Genomic DNA, 22,873 nt, shown 5'->3' with positions numbered 1-22,873 from the left:
TCTTAAATTGTTATGGTCTGAAAATTGCGTTATTCCAACGGAATACATTTTGGCAATATCTTAATTAGCAGAAAGGACTTTTCCATTATTTCAGTTGTAATTGCGAACACGTACCGGTCTGAGGCCGTCGACAGATGATATAGGCGCTCCAATTCCAAAGGTAAAATGGCACATTTGAAAGTCAGAGACCGCTATTTCTTTCCATAGCTTGCCACCCATGGAGCGAGCACATCATTCACAGCAGATTACTTCAATAGGCGAGGCATGTGGCGCCGCACTGTGACGTAACTTCAACGTCAGAAATAAGATCTTCTCCTATTAGAATGGATTTTATGTCGATGACCTTCTATAGACTTCTATAAGATGACTTCTGAAATAGTCTTCAAAATCAGAATGTCGGGGGCTTTCCAGAAGACCATATATTTAACCTTAGTAGATTGCTTTTCGAATGGGAAAAGCCGGTGGCTTTTTTGTTGTCATTCGAAGAAAGTACAAATACGGCCCTTTCGTATTGGCCTATTCATCAAAGTATTGTGCGTTATGAACAGGCGCAATAATCCCGAATAGGCGCGATCCCATATTGAGTCCCTCTTAAAACAGTGCCGAAATTCAGACGATAGATTTTACTATTAATAGCAGCGCATGCTCATAAGATATCAGCGTTCCTCTTCCTGGCAATACCTCAGTATGGTTCTAGCATTACATGAATATACATGTAGCAGAAGTATGGAGATTATTTGTCGTTATCATTGCAGAATATATATATATGTATATATTTTAGAAAATAGCGAGTTAAGATCATTTACCTACTTCGAGTGCACACAGAGTCATGCGGGTGATAAGGAAACATATGCTTGCACCTATTAGTGAGCTGGCAAAGGGCATGAGAGCATTTGCCACACCGACCAAGGTCATCGCCAATATGATGTACACTTTGCCGTTGATAAATCGATAGAGAACCCTAATGAGTGTGAAAGCAATAGCGATATAGATATTATACTTGTTTTTCTGAATAAGGTAAACAAGTAAGTACAAAGCTGTTTTTGAATACACATGTTCAATTGACACATGCTGGCACTGACTGAAAGCAACAATAGTAATAATCAGCAAAGCTATTCAAGGTAAAAGTCTTAACTTTTACATTAGCTAAAAGCTATTTTTCATATATATATATATGTATGTCTGTAGCATTTATATACATTTGAGCTATGTCCACAACTATGGGAAGAGCCGACACTTTTTCTGCTACGAGTAATTAGTAAATATATACTGCTTGTAATACTCTGTATCAGACTGCTATTGTTCCTCCAGCCGGAGATACACAGAAAGTGGCCTTTAATAGAAATTGTCCTATCTAAAATTTGATATTACCAAAGAAAAATTCGACAGCACGGGTAGCTTACCAGTTAAACGGAAGTCTTGATTATCTGGATTAGGTAATTAAACGTAATTCCGAGAATAGTTTCTATAAGATTCTCCGAAAGAAAGCGAATGCGAAACGTCATAAACCAGTACTAAGGAATCATAGTTTTGCTTTGTTTTGCCTTACTCTTAAAGAAAAAAAAAGACTCTTAAAAGCCTTTTCTTCCTGGGGGCCCCATGCTGCTTATTTGTGAACGCACAGCAAGAAACTCATCCTCAGCGGACCAGAAGGGACATGCTAGGACCACAATACACTAAATCCTCTAACAGACATAATCATTTTGTTCATGATTCAAGGACCAGCTGCTTTCGACGTTAAATATGAATGTCAGTTATACCAGGATTACGACAAGAGTGAGATCCGCAATTCACGTCACTCCTTGTGAGATTTTATATAACATTTCCAGCAATAAAGGACTGCTCTGGCCTGTTCAAGTCATTGCCTTATCACTAAATGAAGCACATCCTACTTTCGCGTCTTGAAGCGCCCGAATGTTGGCTATTTTCAAAACAAACAGCCCCTAAGCATGTAAGCTTGAAAAAACTTCGTTCGAACCTCATATAGTTAACCCATGGCGGGACGGTTCTAGATAATAAGCTACTAATTACTATCATTAAAATTAAAAGTGTGAAGAGCGCTAGAAGTGCGCTTATAGTCTACGCATGCCATGTTCCATCTGAAGTATAAAGATGATATCGTTGCGAATTTGTTCATCCCGGCTTTTTATTTAAAATTTATCTATTCTTCTTGTCCGAGCTGAAATGGTATTAACTACCAATCATAGAGGTTAAGAGAGGTGACGAAGTCCGTACCACTCCCTTCACGATGCCTGTTCCTCTGCTGATATCTAGGATTAATATCATCTCCTATGTAGATAATATTATAAAAGGCATTTCTACGAAATGGAAGATTTGGTACAGTTGTCCTTAACCGGGTTCAGTGTTGACTGGTTCCGTCTAACATAAACAATGATAAGCAGCAAGCAAAAATTAGTCATACTATTCTTGATTATTATTTTATTTATTATTTTATTATTATTGATTTTAAGTTCACTTTTTAAAAATGACCCGCTACTAAGCAGAGTAATGGCACCTAGGACAACCATAAAGTAGAAGACAAGTCACGCTTCAACGACACCGGTTATAGCGTATGTTTTTCATAACTTTTCCAAACGGTAAAACGTGAAACGCAGATGCCCGATAGACGCAGTTATAAACAAGCACCAAGATAATAACAACTTTCTTACTTATGGATTGCTTCAATATCTCAATCTGAAATATTCAAATAACAGCAGATTTGTTAGAGTGACCGGTTAGTACTACTAAGCAAAATGGAAAACGCACATATATTTACAAAAACTATTGCTATATAACTATATAGTATTATTCGTCACATGCTGAACGCACGTACAGGGCAGGTCTTTCAGGCCTGTGTAAATACATACGGGACTAGGGAGTCGCTTTTGGGTATGTGGAAAAACTTCTGCAGCGGACATTAGTTCAGCGCAATCTTTTCGAAGTTAAATTCGAGATAATTCCTTTATGCAGTTTTCGCAGAGATGGAATGCAGGCGGACGCCGAAGCAGGGTTGTTCTCTTATTTATGCCGGACGCTTCCCTGAACAGCGGACCGATGAGTCGTATCATAAGTAAGCAGTATGATTGCTTATGATCTTCGCATTTTTAAGCTGTTACTTTGATTGTAAATGTTCGCTGACAGACAGCTCGAAATCTATAAACTCCATGAAACTTTTCTCTGCGTTCCTGCTGGCTTTTCAAATACAACGTCGTGATGAGGACATATACCTAGTGTTAAGCTAAGACCGCTTGTAACCGCCTTTACATAAATGTCTATTTCTATCTGAACAGAGAAAGGCCCCGGAGCCTTAAACGAAAGAGAAGAAAAATCGCACATGGCAAGCTTCTTGTGTCTATTTCTCTGAAGAATGGCCCTTCGCAATGTCGACTTCATCATAACTCAACAAACATCCTTATCCTATAAATATATTGAATGTTCCATTTAGCCAAAAAGTACCTCTGATGGTTAATGTGCAAACTAAGATGAAACTGTTTTTTGATCTAGCCGTGGACGACGGAGGTCAACATGTATTCTTGTACGAAGGTAAAAACTATTTTTTTTTTTGTAAATAAGCTATATAGATGGTTAAACAGTAAGCAATAGTAATAATGGCCATTCACAATACATGCCAGGCCATATTTTAATTTACTCCTAAAATCTTGTATTGCTTCTTGCGCTAGTTGTTTATAATACATTGTATATATGTTCTTGAACGTGTGCTTATATAGACATGTGATGACTCTGTCTATCGAAGTAACATTACGCTCAGTATGCCTCTAGCTGCACCAGAACACATGAATCCTTAAGGATAGCACAGGTCCACCGCTATACAATGTGTGAAGGCTTGCTCACCGCTTTGTGTTCTCGCGAACCTGTTTCTGTCATCACGATTGAGCCGGTCTAAACCATAAACCCCATGTTTGACTGCACAAACGTTTTTCGTTTTCGAGACAAGTGTTTCAGTTCGAAAGTGATTGTGTGCTGCTAGTGACTGTAAATGTTTATTCGTTGGATTTTTTTGGGTGGTAGATAATCCTAGCAGCTGCAGCCTCTCCCTTTAATTCGGTTTGAAAGGGGTGGTGGAGGGGTTGTGTGCATCAATCATACGGCGTGACCAATATTTAGCTTGGTATCTGTAATACAGATACGGAATAGGTATATATATCCTTCTAATTATGAAAATCACTGAAATTTCACATTAAAGTTTGAATGATTTCATTAACGAGTACAAACTTCATTATCTATGAGAGCGAAATTTGCGCTTCGATCTAGAGCTATCACGTAATCTCATAATTATAGAAATGTATTTATTAAAAAAAGCTATACCTCTAACTTGTATTTGTCCTAAACCTGGGCTATGGAAGGCTTCGGTTTTCAAATGAAGTCAACGTTGTTCAAATTTTACAAAAGAGGATCCAATTTGACTAGGACATTTTTTCATTTGAGCAACTCATATTCCTAAATCCCCAGATGTCCATTCCATCACTTATTGAATGAATTCCGCCTGTTGGTCAATGGTAAAAATGAATCGAGTTTCTCTCCTTCTAAAGATGCTTGTTTCGGATTTTTTCGCCGGCTGTTACTTAGCAGAACGCAAACAACGTTTCGGCTGGACCTACGCAATCATATCTGTAGAGAGTACGTTGCAGAATAAACTGTATTAAACGTATCTGACACGGGAGTAAATGATGCCATCCTTTTTTTTAATATAAGGTAGAGAATTCCCGCTCGTGCTTGCATTAGCACACAACAGACCCCTTCCCCTCCCCTCCCCCATACACTGTTCACTCGTTGGATGTCATGCCAGCTGGGCGGGTAACCACCCCAAGGATAGATCCTTAGGATAATGTCCCAGAGTACCATAGTTAACTTCTTGGCTTCCGCAAAGTCGACCCTGGAATAAGCCTTTGCGCTAACCTCCGCTAATGCTGTTCAAAAAAGTTCGACCATCATGCGTATATCTTCAGGCATAACTGTACTGTTGGGCATAAACGCAACGGCGATCTTGTAGTTCATTAGCTTGACAGAATAAATACTCGAGAGTCGGGTTTGAAAAGTGGTCATGACTCATTGAATGGTTACTCCCTGTCATAAAGCGCACCTGTGTAAGTTCTACCGAAGCAAAAAGCTGAAACAAGATAGACATTGGACGAAAGTTTTCAGCTTATGCGGAATGGTCTTGCTACGCGATAAACGATAACGACGAAGCCTCAAGTTTGCGCCAGAAAATAATGGATCCTATAGCAACTGTACGGGTAAATGAATGCTTGTGTTGCCAGGCTATATCTGCGTGACGTTAGATGGTAGTTAAACGTGAAAGGGGACAATTCAATTAAAATTGTTAAATTCTAACTGAAGTTGAAATGCTGGGAGACAGCAACTGATCGAACCGGTATAGTAATAACTAAATACTTAGGACGTTATGTTTTGGACTGTCGCTTAGTGCTACAACAAACAAAGAATAACATGAATTATCATCGTCTGCTTTTTCAGTCTTCAATGGCGTCAAGTATGCTTTCAACAAAGCCAGTAATATGTAATCCACTGCAACATCATCAAAGGACAATGAATTCTGAAAGCAATACACTTTTGTAGCTTGTATAATAAACGCCACGATGTCAAAAAAAAAAACTTACATTTTACACGTTGACAGGCAGGTCGTGGTTTGACGAAGTAAAGATAACCTTATGAACAGTTTTTCTAATCTCCGCGTACTAACTAAGTATTGGCTGTAAACTTGCAATTATTTTAAACTCATTGTAGCACTCTATACTTATCGACATAATTAACATTTATGTAAATATATTCCTCTCCAATGTACACGATAGGTAAAAATCAACGCAGTAACAGTAAATTTTCACGTTTGGGTCTCTGTTTTTATTTCTAGATTGTCCTTTAGCTATTGTTTTCTCCTGGTTGTCTAAAATCGGCGGAATCATCCGTCCATTGACTACTAAAAATTTTCAGTTGACTGCTAATAGAGACCGGGAGCTCGCCAACTACATAACATATACACTATATAATTTATATATAAAATAAAAATCTTATTTTTTGAGACAAGATATACTCGAGTATAGCCAGCTGCTTATGACAAGCATAACTACCTTTTAAAAGCATTGACTGCTAAGACAAAATATAACAAATGCAAATAATTAACCTAAAGATGTGCCGGAAAAATGTCCTAATGATCTCTTTAGGGTAAAGCAAGGCACGAAGGACAATGCCAGTCGCTGAAGGCTAAATTGATATACTTAGTAAAATTACCCCCTTAAGTTAAACGGCTGATCACAAAGCGAGGGCTTAATCAATTACAAGATAATATGAAGAACAAGCGTCAAAATGACCGATTTTGTAATGATGAAAACGGCGCCTATTTCGATAACTAGCATTGCTTATAGGTCTGAAATGAAGGGATATTTGTATTTTCAATTATATAGAAACAAGTGTTTTTTTGAACTAACTGATGATACGTTGAAAGATGTTAGTTAGAGCAGATCCATTAAAATCATCATTAGTCATAGCATCCTACAAAGACAGTTAAACCTGGTGCATTCTAACAAAGTGGGTTAAAAGAGTTAAACTTTACACTCGTTTCAATCAATGGGTCATTTCAATGAAAACAATCGATTTAAAAATGTTTTGTTCTAGTTTGAAAAAAGCAACAATTATAGTGTTATTACATGTTACCTCAGTCCTTGCTAGGACGCCCCTTACCTGTCGTAAAAAGGTTAAGGCGATCCTGTTTATCGCCGCTCTATGAAGCAAATGGCCGCTGTAGACGTCATTTCCTCCGCTTACGGTTTGCGTAGAATCTGATTCAGTATCAGTCGGTTCCTTAGGCTGTTAGTTCTTTGCTTCCAGTTGCCACTTTTCTTTAGTGGACTACCACTGACATGGCTAGCTCGCAATGATGACTGAGAGCAGAGAAAGGTGAAGTACTTTATTCATTTGTTTACTGTTTGCCTTCGTCTTTTCAAGAGCCTTGTGGAAACGCGAGTATTTGATCTCACCTATAATATATCTCTCGCCGTGGCGGCGTCGCGTCGGCTTACTGCTGAAAACTTGAATAATCGATTGTGAATTCGGAACCCAAGCCTAAAGTTTATCAAGACCTTTAACCCTTAGTGCATCTACCGCCGACAAGTTGTATCGAAGTCTCGTTTTGCTGCCGATAGCTAGATCGGGCTTCATACGATTGGGTTGTAGAGTACAGACGACATGCAAAGCACAGGAAACGAATTAGGTAGAGAATACGTGATTTTCTTAAGCCGTGAAGACCTCTATTGTGTTCTGTTGAACCTTGGCCGGTCGCCATTATATATTGTCGTACGAGAATCTAGCCATGTTCACAAGACATCGATAATATTGAACATCGAGCGCATGGCCTATACGTTAATTGTAATCTCATTAAATCATAGTTTTAAAGCGATCAATCGGTAATTTTTCTAATGGGAACACGCGTGTAGTATGCGAAAAAAATTTCTAGAGCATAAGGAGTAATCGTACAGGACATAGCCTTGGCGTATTATTTTTTTTACACACACACACATGCTAACTGTTAGGAAATTTGTTGATTATAACATTCACATGTGGGTTTGAGCAACGTCACAGCAGCAAATAAGAGCACGCATCAAGGACGAAGCTCGGTAGAAACGTACGCGACTAGACCGATATGCGAACGGCGGACGCATGAAGCGTCGGTGAAATTCCCTGCGTTCCTTTTTCGCGATACTTATCTTATATCTGAGGTATTGTTAAAGCGAAAAGAGCGAGAGAGAAAAATTATAGAGAGATAGTGAGAGAGAGAGAGATTTTGTGTAGTCTGGCTTCATCATTCCGTCTGATGTAGGCGCAGAACTTCAAAGGCGCGGCGCCGTCATCCTCCCCATCGAACCAGCGACGGTGAACGCTGAAGGCGGTGGGTGACTGAGCGCGCTAGCTACTGGGGCCCCCTCGATGAATGAACCCAGCAAGCAGAGATTATCAGGCGATCGACCGGTCCGTGGGCTGTCTAGCCGCGTCGAGTGCCGACTCGAATGGCGTCGCCGTGCCCAAAACACAAGTGCTCGTAGATCATCAAAGGCAACTAACCAATGGCGGCGATGCGGAACCATACCCATACCTGCAACAAGCATATACACAGCCTAACAGACAGACGCATGTGGATATATGACACGACGGCACAAGTCGTGAGACTGCAGCAGCCGTAATGGTGGCTGTTGTTAAAGCAATAGTAGTACTCCATAGAGGGGTACCCGGACTAATAAGTAGCCGTGCCTTTGTCGTTCATAGCGAAGCGTAGTAGTTTTCAGTTGTCTACTTTTAGGGGCTCTCTGACTGGTCCTGCAAAGCGCTCGCTGCAACTCGATGCTGCTCCAAGATACCAACAATGACAGGGAGCACGATACTTGGCTGATTTGGCGTCTTCTCAGCTGACAATAACTCTGACCCTGGGGGCATACGCACACGAAATATTATTAAAGGTATATGCACTTATCTTATTAACGAAAGTGTGTGCAACTGAACAAAAGGTCAGGTGAAGCTCCACGTGGTCCTAGTAAAAGGGAATACCTACGAACCTGAAATACCTTAAATTGTTGAAAAAAAGTTATAATCAGGCTTTTAGTTTATATTACTTGTGTCTTGTTATTCATTCGAATAGCATAACCATAATGCTAATATAACGTGATCGAAATTCCAATGCAGTATTGTGTGTGTTATCTGGTTTACTTTGATCATGCTTATGTGGAGAATAGGGTAAATTCTCTAGACGACACGGCATCTCTGTACCAGACGAAGAATGGCCGAGTGCAGATCAGAACAGGCCATCGGATACATCTTCGCTGCCTCGTCGAATGAACTTCATCGTCCAGGTGGTCCGCACTCAATCTCAATAAACTAAGTGTCTGTATGTATCTGATCGGTCCTGAATGACGACGATTACGGCGACTCATGTTGGAATGTAGATCGTTTAATTAGTTAGTCGGTGAAACTTTTTTTAAAGCTTAGCCATTCTGACATTGGCAATAGCCAGTGCTCTGCCAGAAATAATTTTTCTTCCGTTTAGCTAACGATTGGTACGATAAATGCACAATGTAACTGCTACGAATGGGTATTTATGTGTACGACAAAACTTTAGGCCAAAATTTTATTACCCTCAGGACATCTCTCTGCTGATTATACGGATAACCTCTCTAATCGTATGCTGACAACTAGAGGATTTGGGACCACCACTTTGAGTGTCGTGGTTCAAGACAGATGTGATTTCTTATCCATATAGAGTGGTCTACGAGATCGAAGTTAACTTCAAGAACATCTGCTTGATCTTTCCTTTTGTAGAAACCGGAAAAAGAGTAAGAAGAAGAAGAAGAAGAAGAAGAATCATTCTGGAGCTGTTCGAACATATGAGTTTCGGTGTCACTTTTACTTCAAGTCCAAATGAGAACCAACTGAAAGCATAGCACGAAACTTACTTAGATCAAAGGTATACCTCGAAATCGAAGAAACGTACCTACGTATTGTCGTCTTCATCACATATCTGCTATTCACAGCATCGTTACATTAAATCATGTGAAAAATCGTCGTTAGATTTGTTTAATTTGGATAAAACCCAATAGCCAGTCTAGTAGTTGGGGACGATTTTGCTGTGTTTGCGGCAAGATAAGGAGCACTATGCTTTTGAAAAATTCGAAATAGGTCAAGCTCAAGTTAGTTACTCTTGCCTACATAAAACAACGGTTGTCTTTGCCAACAGCTTGGATATTTTTAACATTTTTTCTAGAAGTCATTTAGATTTTTACTATAATTGTAAAACGAGACGCCTCTTCGACTAAGGCCATTGGTGTCAAGGGCCTGGCTAGCAGCACTAGCACAACTGATATATTCGTGATGTACTAGTACCATTCTTAATGTATAAACTCGCAAAGGTCGAAATAGAAGTGCCTGAAGCATGAAGAACGGTAGACTAGACCGCGTTGGTTCGAACATCATTAAGCGCTACAAGAATCATTTGGGCCTTTTGTCGAGTAGGTGATGCTGTTGAACTGAGGTATTGATTCAACTGCTTGAAGGTGGATTGCGGGGCGCGCAACTGTTCGATGGATAAACCTGACGGCAAACGCTGCTTGATAAGAGGACATGAGGCGCAATATTGCATGGCAGAGAGAAAAAAAAGGCTAGTGGCCAGACGGGCAACTGTCCATCCATATGTTGAATAGACTACGGGCCAAAACCAATAAAAACAATTATGGCCAATATGTTTTGGGTTAATCTCCTTAGTGGGTAACGTATTTGTTCACTAATCATAGAGTCGAGGTTCGAATCCTAGCTTGGGCATAGTTCATTGCGTGCTGATGGGACGCTTAACGGTGATGTTTAAGTTAATCGTAATAAATGTCGGAAGGTATTCCACCTGCTATAGATTATTATGGTGTAATGGGAGGTTGAAATATAGTTTGATTCCCAAATTAACTATTGGAATTTACTGTGTACGTCGAAGCAAGTCAATCGGCTGACAATTTAGTTTGTTTTTTAGCTATTTCGTCACATAAATCGTTAGAAAAACGATTTTTTCTAGGCAACTGCTCTAGAACGACTAGAATTGGCGCAGACAGAAACTTCAAAAAGTCAAACCGTAACTAACATCGCTGATAAGTAGAAAAAAAAACCACTGATTAAAAGAAGCGAATTTAGGCTATTCCATGTTTACTATAAGATCAGACACTACGCGACCACTTCATCGGTATCAGATATACGTACTGCATAAGACTAGTGAATCGTCCGTTTATACAGCTAAAAGATAGGCAAGTTTAGGAAATGCAGTCAGAGCCCTTAATATCGAATAAAACGGACGTTAAGACTTTATTTACAGACACATTTCCTGTTACTTTGCGGGTGGCTCACGCTGGCCAAGGGATCCGTGAAAAACAACACACCACTGATTCCCGCCCAGCCAACAAACTATCCTTCTGCATATTAAAGAGGTATATTTTAATAATTTGACTATCTGAGTTGCTGAGTTAGAACGCAATAAAGTCTACTGAGACAGTGTTATAAATACCCTGATCGTCACTTTTAAATGAAATCTGTCACAGTTACGATGAATTTATTGAGTCATTAGCCTTTTATAAATATTTGCTAAAATTCGGTTGAACTTTTGTTTGGGATATGAGATGATAAGTTTATATAACAATTATATTCCAACAAGCAACAATGCTTCTAACTTATGCTTTAAATTATAACCTTAAAAAAGTTGATTCGCTGTACCTACACGGTTCTCACGCTGTTTTCCTCAACGAGAAATAACTTGATCTAGAGCATATTATACGTTTTACTCGCAAATCTATCGTAATCTTCTATCTAAATCTGTGTATCAGTCAAGTTGTTCGGTCTGAAATGTGACATACATTTATCTCGTATCTTAAGATGGCGCTACTTTACAGTCGTGTAACATTTTTTTCTCGTGCGAGAGATACGGGCACTTTTTTGAAACCAGTAACGGTTCACTCGGCTATTGTGTCCCGGGCTTTTAGGAGCGACCGGTAGAATAGAACGAGATGGCTGATGCTGTATGCTATTGTTTGCGTCAGGGTGGTCAACAATTGACACTATTTAAAATTATCAGCAGAACAGGTGGCCACATGTAGCTCAATACACGCGGAATGATATTAATTCACTGTACATCGTGAGGCCTGCTGTCTCTTCTCATCTATTATACCGTACAAACAAACCATCAAGCATCTTTGTCAAATCTAAATAGGCGCCTTAAATTATTGGACTGGTTTTAGATGCATTCTGAAAAGACCTGCGCGAAAAATGGAGCCCATGGGCAAAATTTAATAGTTTTTTTCCTATAGAAGAAAGCGTTTCCTTTTCCTATAGGGGGCAATGTCAATTTGGTTGGTCGAAGATCAAGTTCTCTCTAATCTTCCATGTTTGGCAATTACGTCACACTAACGTGTACAAGGTGGCCACTAACATCATCCGCGCTCACCTATCATCGGCCATACAACTGTACATCAACTGTGTTGTGCACAAATTGTGTTGCATGAATAAGTATATTGAACGTACGTTTAAGGGCAAAAGAGACGCGGGGTGGAATTCGTTCTGCCAATTGTATGTCCGTTTTGGAATAATCGTATTGGGCTGATTATTAAGTTCATCCTGGATAGAACTACGTGTGAAATAAAGTTGATCGCACGAGTCCTTTCGCCCTATCAGGTTAACTTTCTCTCTACAAAAGACAATATTAATTTGGAGAACTAACCATTTTCTTGCAACTTTATGCGGACGTCTTCTGCCTAAAGTAGTTCATAAATGACGGCTTATCAGTTCATTTTTTGTTTTTCCTAGAGGGAAGAAAGCGGAATACTAATCTAGTTCATCTGTGACATGATAAAATCATATTTTTTTGTTTGATAAGTATTTTTTCCGGGTAGTAGAACTACCTGAAATAAAAAAAAAAAAAAAAAAAAACACGATAAATACGATAAGGTATTAAGTTTTCAATATTGCTTCAATTGGAAAGTGAAAATAACCGTAGAAGAGCACGGGATCTGACTCACGTAAACCCTCAGACCAGCGCTGCGTACATGGTTAAAAGTTATTTTTACATACATAAGTTGAAAAAATATCTATAGTTTCACACTGGCAATTTTGAGATCGAGCTTAGTAATCTTCAAGCAGCAGCAGCAGCAACAAACTAATCAATCCCTACTCGAGTAGGGTAATAAAACAACTGCATTCAACGGACGAGGTTGTTGGTCCCGCATAAGAGACTGACTAAACAAAAAAAAAAAAAAAATATATATATATATATAATCATGTAACGAAATAACAGATGCAAACGGTATTTTGTGTACTTGTAGGTCTAGAATAGAATGACAGCTTATATTAGGTTTGGGTGCAATATGAATCAACCCTAGAAACAGGATGGTGAGATAACTATAGAGTAAGCGCAGTTAGGTCATTTAGGGGATTGGTTCCAATGCTAACTGCAATGGGACAAATATAAAAAAAATAGAATTGCAGCCTTGAGATAACGAAACTGAAGCTTCGGAATTGCGTGCGAATTATACGACCGTATGGTTTGTTTAACTAACTGTAGCAGAAATTCAACGCTTCTTCTGCTGGGGTGTCCGTTAAACTACGAGATTCGTTGTTGCAGCATAATTGCATGATAATAAAATAATCATGCATAGCAAAATTGTAAGGGTTAATATCAACTAGATTTTGGTCAGCTTTTGTTTAACAAATGTTTCTTCTACAAAAATGGAAGTTAAATGTTCGCATGAATGTCTGTGTGTGGAGCGTATTTCTGCGCACCAATCGAAAGCCCCCCCCGGTCGGGCTTAGTCGAAACGCTTTGAACACCTTCCTTTTGTAAATTTTAGTTTTTAAGTCGAAAACGCTGTTTGGAGAGTAAAAAGTAGATAGGTGTTTCATGTAGGGAAGATTTTTGACCGATCTTGATAAGCTGAGTGTCCCTATACCCATACCTAAGATGAAGAGTTCTTATACCTAAAATCGATATTCCAACAAAAGCCCGAACGTAACATCCGTTTTCTTCCTGTGGCAATGAGGTGAGAATCTATCACCAGATAATTTCGAGCAACTTTCTCACATATATTAGAAAATACAATTAGAGATTCGAAACGGTGGATGTGGCGGACATTTTAATAACACATTTCTTCGAAAATTCGCTCTGAATTATTTTTTACAAGAAACGCCAAAATACCGAAAACATTTTCTTTGTGTAAAGTACTACGTTCTTGGTGGTCTCGTTAACGTCGATCAACAGAGCTTACTAAAAACGTTTTTGTGTACCTAAAATAGATATTTCGGCATGAAAAAGACTAAAAACTTGCTTGGCTTATGTGCCACAGAGATGGAAATCTTTTGCATGGAGGTATATTTGGGGAGGCTCTTTTTTTAACACGATTCAAAAGTTCTCAATAATAAATTAAATTATGTCGTTATATCTGAATCTCAGATTTCGGGTCGAAAATGTCGTTTTAAGAGTAAACATTTCATAATGTTCAATGTAAGCGGGGCATTTTTTGTTAGCAATAAATTGATTTCGACGAACTAAATAAAAATATTATACGTATCGCAATACCTGAAGTGAATATTTTGCCGCGAAAAGAGCCAGAACAATGACTGGTCATATCGGTTGACCGATGTAACACTAAAATTAAAATGAATTCACACGTCGTTTTGGGTAGCTTTTTGAACGAATTTCTAATAAATATCAATTAGAAACCTGGGCTAGATGTAACCAAAGTCAAACTCGTTTATATTCGAGCAAACTGATCAAACAGCTGCGAAAAGGTACCGGGTCTAATAGATCCGGGATAGAAATTCTTATTGCTGTATACTATAGTTTTCATTTTAATCTGGGTGTAACATTAATATGGTGAAATTCATTACCGCAAGGCAAGAAAAGGGCAAGTCTCCAGGTGCGCTGAGTAATTTTCACTAACACAGACCTTAACCTCGTGCTGACACAAGAGGAAATGCTTCTGTCTTATTTATAATACCTCCGTATTCTGTAATCAAAAGCGATTCATCGATTGGGCTGCACTGGCCCGGACTGAACGCCCGGACCAGCAGGAGTTGTGCCGTCTAGCAAAATCATTGGAGCATTCCGCATCATCATTTCTATCGTTCTCATCATCAGCAGCCGCAGCACCGCCACCATCAGTATCATCGGATCAGTAGCACTGCTTTTGCTGTTGATAATAGCGTGTTGCGGCAACGAGGCAGCTCGTAGCAGTAATAGCGACTGTGAAGCAAAAACGCAGTCAGCATTGGTGGCAGACGTCTGCAGAAGCCGCGGTAGGAGTTGGGTAGGATGGTTGAACTGGTCGTGCTGGGTAGGCATAACAGCACATTTTACATTACCCAAATAGACACTTACACAGAGACACAAGCGAGCGCATACGTCAGGAGAACGGTGTTGACGTTGGAGTTAGTGGTGGTGCTGTGATCAATAAGTGGGTGCGAGGAGGTGTCAGGAGTTATTGTCAACAGCGGAAAAGGCTGTCAACGCTATTTTTCGTCGATCCAGTACCCGTGTCAAGTAAGTTTTCTGAATCTATCTGCTTCCTAGTGACAGCAAGCGAGTACGGATCGAGAGCTCTTGGCAAGAACGTGCTAGCAACTGATGGTCAACTCCAGTTCATTCAGCTCAGATGAGCATTTTACCGTTCTTAATGGGTAATACCTATCTAGCCTCGTCTGTTAGACCATTTACGGTGTGCCCCGTTTACCAGTACAGCACTGACTCCTTCATTCGTACTTGATAGTATTGACTGGCGACCAATCGTATGAATTTGTACTTCAAAGCTCGTTCGTCCATTCTTGTTGGATGGCTTACTTCGTTTGCACTGTGTTCATGCCTACGTACACGTGAGCGTGCATTTGGACCGAAAGTGCATGAGCACACCGCCGCCGCTGCGGCTTTCAGACGTAAAAAACGTGTGGAGGGGCTAAGAGCCTGATTTTTTCCTCTGGGCGAGGGGCACTAGTTCTAAGAGAGTCAGGGCGGGTGGGGGCCTCACGAAGTGAACTAAAGTGAAGTGTATCTCTCGTGTGTACGCGAGCGTGTGTAAGTTCCCTAGTGGTTGTTTTGTTGGCCGCCCATCTACTTGTTGTTTCGATTGGCGGGTGGCGACGACTCTTCTCTTGTCCGTAGCCCATCGGACCTTTTTTTTCACGATGCACCACAACAAGGCGTCCCTACCTTTTGTGCTGTTACGGTCAGGCTCTGGACGATATCCATTGGTCGACTAAGTCTGTGACTGTCTGTCCTTCTGTCCCATGTACCTTAGCGTGCCTAGCGTTCGCTCCTCATGATCAGACATCGTTGCTGGTGCTGCCGCAGCTTTACCTGATCTGCTCCTTTTTATCCGTTCCGGGTATGTATTCGACCATTCGCCCTGTTGTTGTTGTTGTTGTTGTAGTGACTGTGGTGCTTACTGAACCACTCCGGCGTAGTCACTAAGCGGCTAACAGGCCAGGCTGGCAGGCGCCAACAGCAATGCTGTTGCTGCTATGTACAGCAAGTACCGAACGATCAGCGACAATGTACGGCGCGTCTGCCACTCACTCCGGCGGGTGGGCATCTATCTCATGTAGAAGTTAGGCGGCGCTCAGCCGACAAATATCAAGCAGCGACAGCAGCAGTACATCGCCGGACGAAGCACGAGGCAGCAGTCACTCCATCGTCAGACGGCAATCATAGCGGTAGTGACCACAGAGATCCCCCCGCAACCTAAATTAAGGTGCTAGAACCAGAAGTCAGCATCTCTAGCTGATAACCATGTTACCACAGAGAACTCCCTTATGTAGTGCTTTGCTATACATTCATAGAACGCCAATTGTGGTTTTATAGAATCGACGACTATAGCTGAAAAATGACGAAAAAGTCACTGGAGTGTTAATTGGCTGACTGAATGTTTTACGCCAAATGTGTATTTCACCCGTATTATTATACTATTTATTATTGTCATGACAGTTACTACTATTGCTCCTATTGATTCAAATAGATAAGCACCATATTGGCGGAAAACAACAAATCTATATATCCTTACTTGGCTATTAAATTTTCTCAGATTCCCTGTCAGTTTACTGAGTTGATGTTAGCATCTTTAAAATTACGTTGGCCTTTGTCATACCTTTTTACTCACAAAGAGTATAAAGCGGTATCGGTGTTCTGTTGTGTGCAACTGATAGTGGGCCGATATATGTGACGTTCTGTGGAAATTTCCATGCTTCTACTTGAAACCGCATTGTGCTACAAAAGATAAAATAATTTCGAAATATATTGTGAAGTGTGCATATGCGATTTCGCGGTGCATATGCTGCGTTTGAGGATGGACGGATACGATGCTCGACAGTTGTGACGGTCTTTATTGGATATCTAGCTATTCGACTCGATCTGTGTAAGCAAAAAGGCGTGCCAATTTGTGCGTCTAAACGTGTTGGAGAGTGAACGCTCTTAAGTGCAGTCTTCATTCGTCTGAAGTGATCTGCGCGATGTTTACTCCGACATCATGTCTGTCATTTACCTTGGGCCGGCGACGAAAGCCGGCCATCCAGAGAGCTCAAAAAGCAGCCCGTACGAGAACAAGCTCCGTTGTCATTTCAGAATATCAGCAGCAGCACCTGAAGGAAAAAAAGGACCTGGCGCGCCCGTTTGGCCAGGACAACGGGATGTCCCTTGATCAGTACCTGAAAAGCTTCCTCGAGACGCTCTGGTGGCAGGAAGCCAAGGTGACGGCTGGCGATGATGTCTTCCAGAGGGAATTTGACTCCTTACGCAGGCAAAGCACACCAGCTGGTGAGAAGAACGCTCAGGAAGCGCTCAAAAACGTCAACAGGCCTAAAAACCGTTACAAAGATATCGTACCCTTTGATTATGCCAGGGTGAGTATAGCGAAATTTGCCCCGAAAACGACAGATGATCATATAGGACAGCTTTACGATAACTGCTTAAAGCACCGTGTATAGGTCATTGCCCCTGCATAAGCACTAAAGTAAATGACATACATTGTAGGTATCGGTACAGGTGCTTGGAAAGGAAAACAGACTGACCCATAGATAACCAGCCGATTGCTTAAAGAATCCAATCTATCGGACAGTTTCCTGTCGTGCTATTTTAAGTGAATCGGATTTTGTTTATGTTTATAATGATGGCTAAATGCACGTATTGGCGTGAAGTTTGCGACTGCATCTCAAGAAACACACAGAGGCAATCGCAGTATGTAAAACAAATCGTAGCGAACGAATATCGACTAGATACGTGGTCGTGTCTGACATTATTCATATGTAGTGCCTACTGTTGACCTGCATAGGCGTGTGTGGATGCATATAAGTTTAAAGTTGCGAAATATTTTAAAGCCAGAAAAGATAAGTTGAGAATACTTCTAACCCTTCGAGAGTTTACTGCGTGATTATCAAAAACATCACATTTTGTTAAAGTCGCTAGAGACCTAAGCAAATGATCTACTACTTCATCAATTTGAAATGTATCCGATTGTATATAAATCATTTGCAACTTAGATTTAATACGAGATTTGTATTTATACGGTTCGCGATTAACCTGTATCTTTGACACAACACGACTTTCTCTTGGCTTGATGCAGTGGTGATATAATGATGTGTCCGAATTTCATGCGTGTCCCATGAGAAACGACCTATGCGGTTAAATAAACCTTAATTTTAGATTTATCTGGTTTATCACATCATATACTGGTAATAACTATCGTACGTTGCGAATATTAACATTGACTGCACTTCCATATCACTAAAAACATTTTACAGAACATGAGTAAGGGCTTATTTTAAACCATTTCATACGTTGCCTGCTTGATCGGTCCCTAGGTTATTAGCTTTGTCCGAATTTGACTGCACATGTGTCATTAAGCATTGTCTTCTCTATTTCAACTACGGGCTTTGCCCTCACCTCACTACCTTTTTCTTCCATCAATTAGCATATGAAATCGTTCGTGACTTACATGCGGTCCACTCTCCTGTGCCGCTACGAATAAAATTCGTAATGACGTGAAGATTAATCATGTTTGACTCAGACGCTCGTTCCCAGATTGCACAAAGTCGTCGAAAAAACCATTGATTATGACCAGTAGATTTGGGCTGCCGAAAAATCAACCAACGCGAAAGCAGATAGATCCGAATAGTGCAGAAAATATTTGACGGCTTGGTTTTTTGTGTCGTTACGTTCGATTCATTTACTGATCCGACGGCATAAAGCATAAGGATGAAAAACAGAGAGACAAAGGTGTTATTTCGAGTCTTCAGCAATATATTTTCGTTAATTCATCAACCTCTTTTAGGCGATTCAATGACTCCTCAGCGCCAATACCATCATTACATCATAAAATATTTTTTTGTTACTCTGCAAACAAATGCAAAGTTTGCTCGACTTTTTTTATTATTGTTATTATTATTATTCTAGTTTAAGGGTAAAACGTAGGTCACTGTGAGAATTAGCCACGCCAAATACGTTCACTACGACACCTAGAAGAGTGGCAATGTATATGTGCACACTACGGATATTCACAATGAAGACATTCATTTCCTCATTTCTAAGCAACTGCAACGTTACCCAAAACGAGTTCGTTTTCCTACGTTTCATACGAAACCTATTAAAACTTCTCGTATACCAACCTCTGATACTGATAAATACGGATTAAAAATAACCGATCTTTAAAAAAGTCAGTTCCTTATAATAATCAAACGTGTTATTTGGGTGTTAAGTTAAATAAGACAACGCTTATTAGGTTTAGTAGTAATCACAAAGTCAACTATTGTTCTATATGAGCAAGCATTACTGTACCGCAACCCAATATTACCCAATATTGATGAAGCAAGAACTTTTAGATAAGTTCTGGCTTCATCATTCTGGTTTTCCATAAAGATGTATGTTCAGCGATACCTCCATATAACAAATAGCTCTATTACTACTTTAAATAATGAATCAAGGCACTACCGTCTATATTTCATCAATTAACCTAATATATAATATTTTTAATTATAGATGGCCTAACAGCGGACAGTATATTCGCTTATAGTATGTCGACTCGTTCGTTGTTCACACAGGGGGCTCAAAATATCATAGATGAACTCATTTCCCAGAACAAAAGTTCCATAAGCAGATTGATCAAATGCTCAATTTTTCTATCTGGTTCTGAACTATACGAAGGTCGTACTCTCACAATACCCGGGTGTACCCGGCAGCGATTACGTAAACGCATCTTTAATACGAGGAGCTTCGGGCTCCTCCAGGGCATATATTGCAGCCCAAGGACCACTGCCCCATACAGTCACTGACTTCTGGCGAATGATATGGGAATTCAACGTGAGCGTCATCGTCATGACCTGTAACGAAATCGAGGGAGATCGCTACAAGTGTGAAAAGTATTGGCCTGATCAAATTGGCGAACGTCAACAGCACGGTATGAACTTACGAAAAGGATGGAAAAGAGTCAGATTCGAACTAGATCAGTTCCTGAAATAAAGGATGTATATGTTTCAAGTTAGGTTAGAGCGAAGGTTTTCTAATCAAGTTGTAAGTTAAATAAGAGGTATACAAAAGATATCGATAATTATATGCATGCCAAGGCTTCAAACATTTCCTGCTCTCGTGGCCTCAATAGATAATTGAGCCTTATATAGATATTTGTGTTTATACGAAGCAACGAATCAAATCACGTTATGTTGTGTTATAATTCACATTGTCTATCTGGTGTAGGGAATGTGTCGGTGACACTGGAAGGCTGGAAACAAGTGTGTCCTGATTTCCTGGTACGTACTCTGCGAGCTCGATGTGGTCAAACTACACGAACTATTCGCCAGTTTCACTACACGACATGGCCCGATCACGGAGTACCTGCGATTATATCGCCCATTATCGAACTTGTACGTCTCGTGCGGGACTGCCAACCGAGCGAGGCGCTCCCGGTCCTAGTGCATTGCTCGGCTGGCTGCGGCCGGACAGGAACCTTCTGCGCCATCGACTACGTCCACGGCCTCGTCCGTTACGGCAAACTAAACAGCAATTTGAGCCTATTCAAAATCATTCAAGAAATGCGCCAACAGCGTGTAGCTATGGTTTGTATTACGTGCCTACGCCGCTCCAGGATGGGTTTAATAAATGCTATTTGCTATATACACGACTACTTGTTTCTGCTTTGACTTTGCGGTGTCTAATGAAAACATGTTGAAAGAAATTTTAAAAACCAGTAGAACAAATTGATTCTATCAGTAGCGAGTGAATCAAACTGGATCGGTACGTTTGCTGTGTTTCTACCTTTCAGGTTCAAACGCGCGATCAGTACGTTTTGGTTCATAAGGTTGTCGGCGCCTTATTTGAGCAACAGCTCAAACTTCTTGATTCACACATCTATCAGAACATTGATACGCTACTACAGAGTCGTGGAAGCAGTACAGCTGAATCACCTGGTCGCCTAGAACGCAGCAAGTCTATGGGATCTCTGGAAGGAAGACTCGTCGGAAAAGCTACCGTCATTCGAAGAGCACAACAGCCGAACGGACAGCAGGCGTCGAGTGGAAGACTGTTTGGAGCTACCCTCATTCCTAAGGGACATGAACGTGTTGAGCGGGCCGCTCCTACTGATATGAACAACCAAGGTCATGATAATAATGCAAACCACCAAATGCACATACAGCCGAGCATGGAGGATGAACTGATGAAAACCCGGCGAACATCTTCGGGCACATTGTGGACCCAGGTCTGAGGTTGCGAGGAGTTTGTCTAACGCACATCTTCACCTGAATTCCCGAAATGCTTTGGTGAAAAGACGATTTAATCACATTAGTGTCGCTAATTTCAAAGACTTATCAAGTCAACATGTTCCAATACAGACGGTCATACATACGTGAAGACCTTCTGTATCCATAACGACGCTATTAATTCGTTCCATTTACATTTAATACACACTGTCACTTCTCTTTTTCGTAAGTGGTTGATTAGACTAACTACCAACATAATCCGTTGAGGAAACGCGCGCTAACCTAATTTACCTTCAATGCGCCCCCCACTCGCTAAGCATCAATGTTTTACTACGAATTGCTCAAATACCATCTCTGAATACGGTGGTTTGTAAAATCGAGCATCTGTTACCGCCGTCTACTCACGTATGGCTGATACTGTTAAGTCCAAAAGTATTTGCTTATTAGATTACTGGATCATTTTTCATTAGTACTGCGTCTTTATGCCTCAGGGCACTAATCAGTTAATCATTTACAATATCACAACGCACCCGTTAACTTACTCACTCAGAGAGAAGACAAGAATCCTAACATCTTTTACTATGCATAACCACTAACATCACTATTCAGTGTATCGAGCATATATGTATGTACTATATGAATCTATTATGCGTCAGTGATTAATCGACCCCAGACGAAGAAAGGCACTCCCACTCGCAACCTCGATCCTGAATCGGCTACGTTTCATCGCCAAATGAATGATGTTGAGCTCCCTCTGTCTTGTTAGTGCATTAGTGACGCGGCGTATAGTTCAATAATATCAAAAACATTGAACACAGATGAATAATACTCGAGTCACTTAACTGTGACAACGTGATAATGGCCAAACGTTCTGTCCTAGCTTTTATCTGTTAATTCAGTGAACAATCCATTTCGCTTCAATGCACTAGCTTCTTTACCTCATACTACATATTGGCAAATCATTGTTGTTTAATCTATCACGGAGGTGTTGCGGCCATCTTCTTAATGCTGGCCGTTCTAGAGCGATAGGAATAACTAAGCCAAATTGTTATGTGCACAAACCAGGAAACGTTGCCGTCGACGACGCTATCCGTCTATCCATCCGAACTGGACAGAATCTCTATACCCTTCGCCATAGACGTGACATGTGAGGATCCCTATAATTATGTAGGATGGTACCTTTTATCGTAGATCATGCGAGACATACAAAAGGAGAAGGCGAAGGTACTTTTCTGCGAACGAACATGGCTGGTTACAATGAAGAGCCGCCGCCGTACAGTCTGACTTCACTGCGACTTTTTTCAAAAATAGCGGGCAACTGTCAACAAGCTCACTGGACAGTGTCTGTGTCGGCCACGTGTTTTTCTAGCGTTTCATCTTTTACCTGTTTCTAGAATTTACTATTCTGTAAGACAAGCTTTTTATTACTCATGCCCATCCTTATACCTCGGTTAAATCGAGGACATCACTTCAATTGCTATATTAGAATAATCGCCGTAATAATCGCGCACGTACTTTGAAAAGAGCACATCCTTTCTGCTCGCTTGCTATGTTAAACAAGTCCGTTGTAGCAAGACTTGAATTGATATAGTAGCCGGTA

The 22,873-nt window shown here is 40.5% G+C and overlaps 1 protein-coding gene and 2 long non-coding RNA genes across 4 annotated transcripts; 1 reads left to right on the top strand and 2 right to left on the bottom strand.

Moving 5' to 3' along the window:
- Positions 1–2,424: 2,424 nt before the first annotated feature.
- Positions 2,425–5,703, bottom strand: LOC111270881 (uncharacterized). The gene is made up of 2 exons (XR_002686524.2): positions 2,868–5,703; positions 2,425–2,694 (listed from the first exon to the last, which is right to left on the bottom strand). It is a non-coding gene; the product is annotated as an uncharacterized LOC111270881 (long non-coding RNA).
- A 3,245-nt stretch (positions 5,704–8,948) lies between these two features.
- On the bottom strand, positions 8,949–14,571 carry LOC111270882 (uncharacterized). The gene is made up of 2 exons (XR_002686526.2): positions 14,428–14,571; positions 8,949–9,449 (listed from the first exon to the last, which is right to left on the bottom strand). It is a non-coding gene; the product is annotated as an uncharacterized LOC111270882 (long non-coding RNA).
- A 158-nt stretch (positions 14,572–14,729) lies between these two features.
- Positions 14,730–22,484, top strand: LOC111270880 (tyrosine-protein phosphatase non-receptor type 12). Of its 2 annotated transcripts, none has more exons than XM_022851354.2 (6): positions 14,730–15,079; positions 17,150–17,427; positions 19,724–19,976; positions 20,273–20,631; positions 20,838–21,272; positions 22,339–22,484. In XM_022851354.2, the coding sequence occupies exons 2-6, from the start codon at positions 17,215–17,217 to the stop codon at positions 22,462–22,464; spliced, it is 1,386 nt and encodes a 461-aa protein (XP_022707089.1). In that variant the 5' UTR covers positions 14,730–15,079; positions 17,150–17,214; the 3' UTR covers positions 22,465–22,484. The 2 variants fall into 2 exon arrangements, with proteins under 2 accessions (XP_022707089.1, XP_022707090.1); XM_022851355.2 differs by lacking the exon at positions 14,730–15,079 and adding an exon at positions 15,086–15,607.
- The last annotated feature ends 389 nt before the right edge of the window (positions 22,485–22,873 follow it).

This window comes from Varroa jacobsoni, unplaced genomic scaffold (assembly GCF_002532875.2).
Source record: "Varroa jacobsoni isolate VJ856 unplaced genomic scaffold, vjacob_1.0 contig00172, whole genome shotgun sequence".
In the NCBI taxonomy this organism is placed as follows: Eukaryota; Metazoa; Arthropoda; class Arachnida; order Mesostigmata; family Varroidae; genus Varroa; species Varroa jacobsoni.
This window is presented reverse-complemented; position numbering and strand designations above follow the sequence as displayed.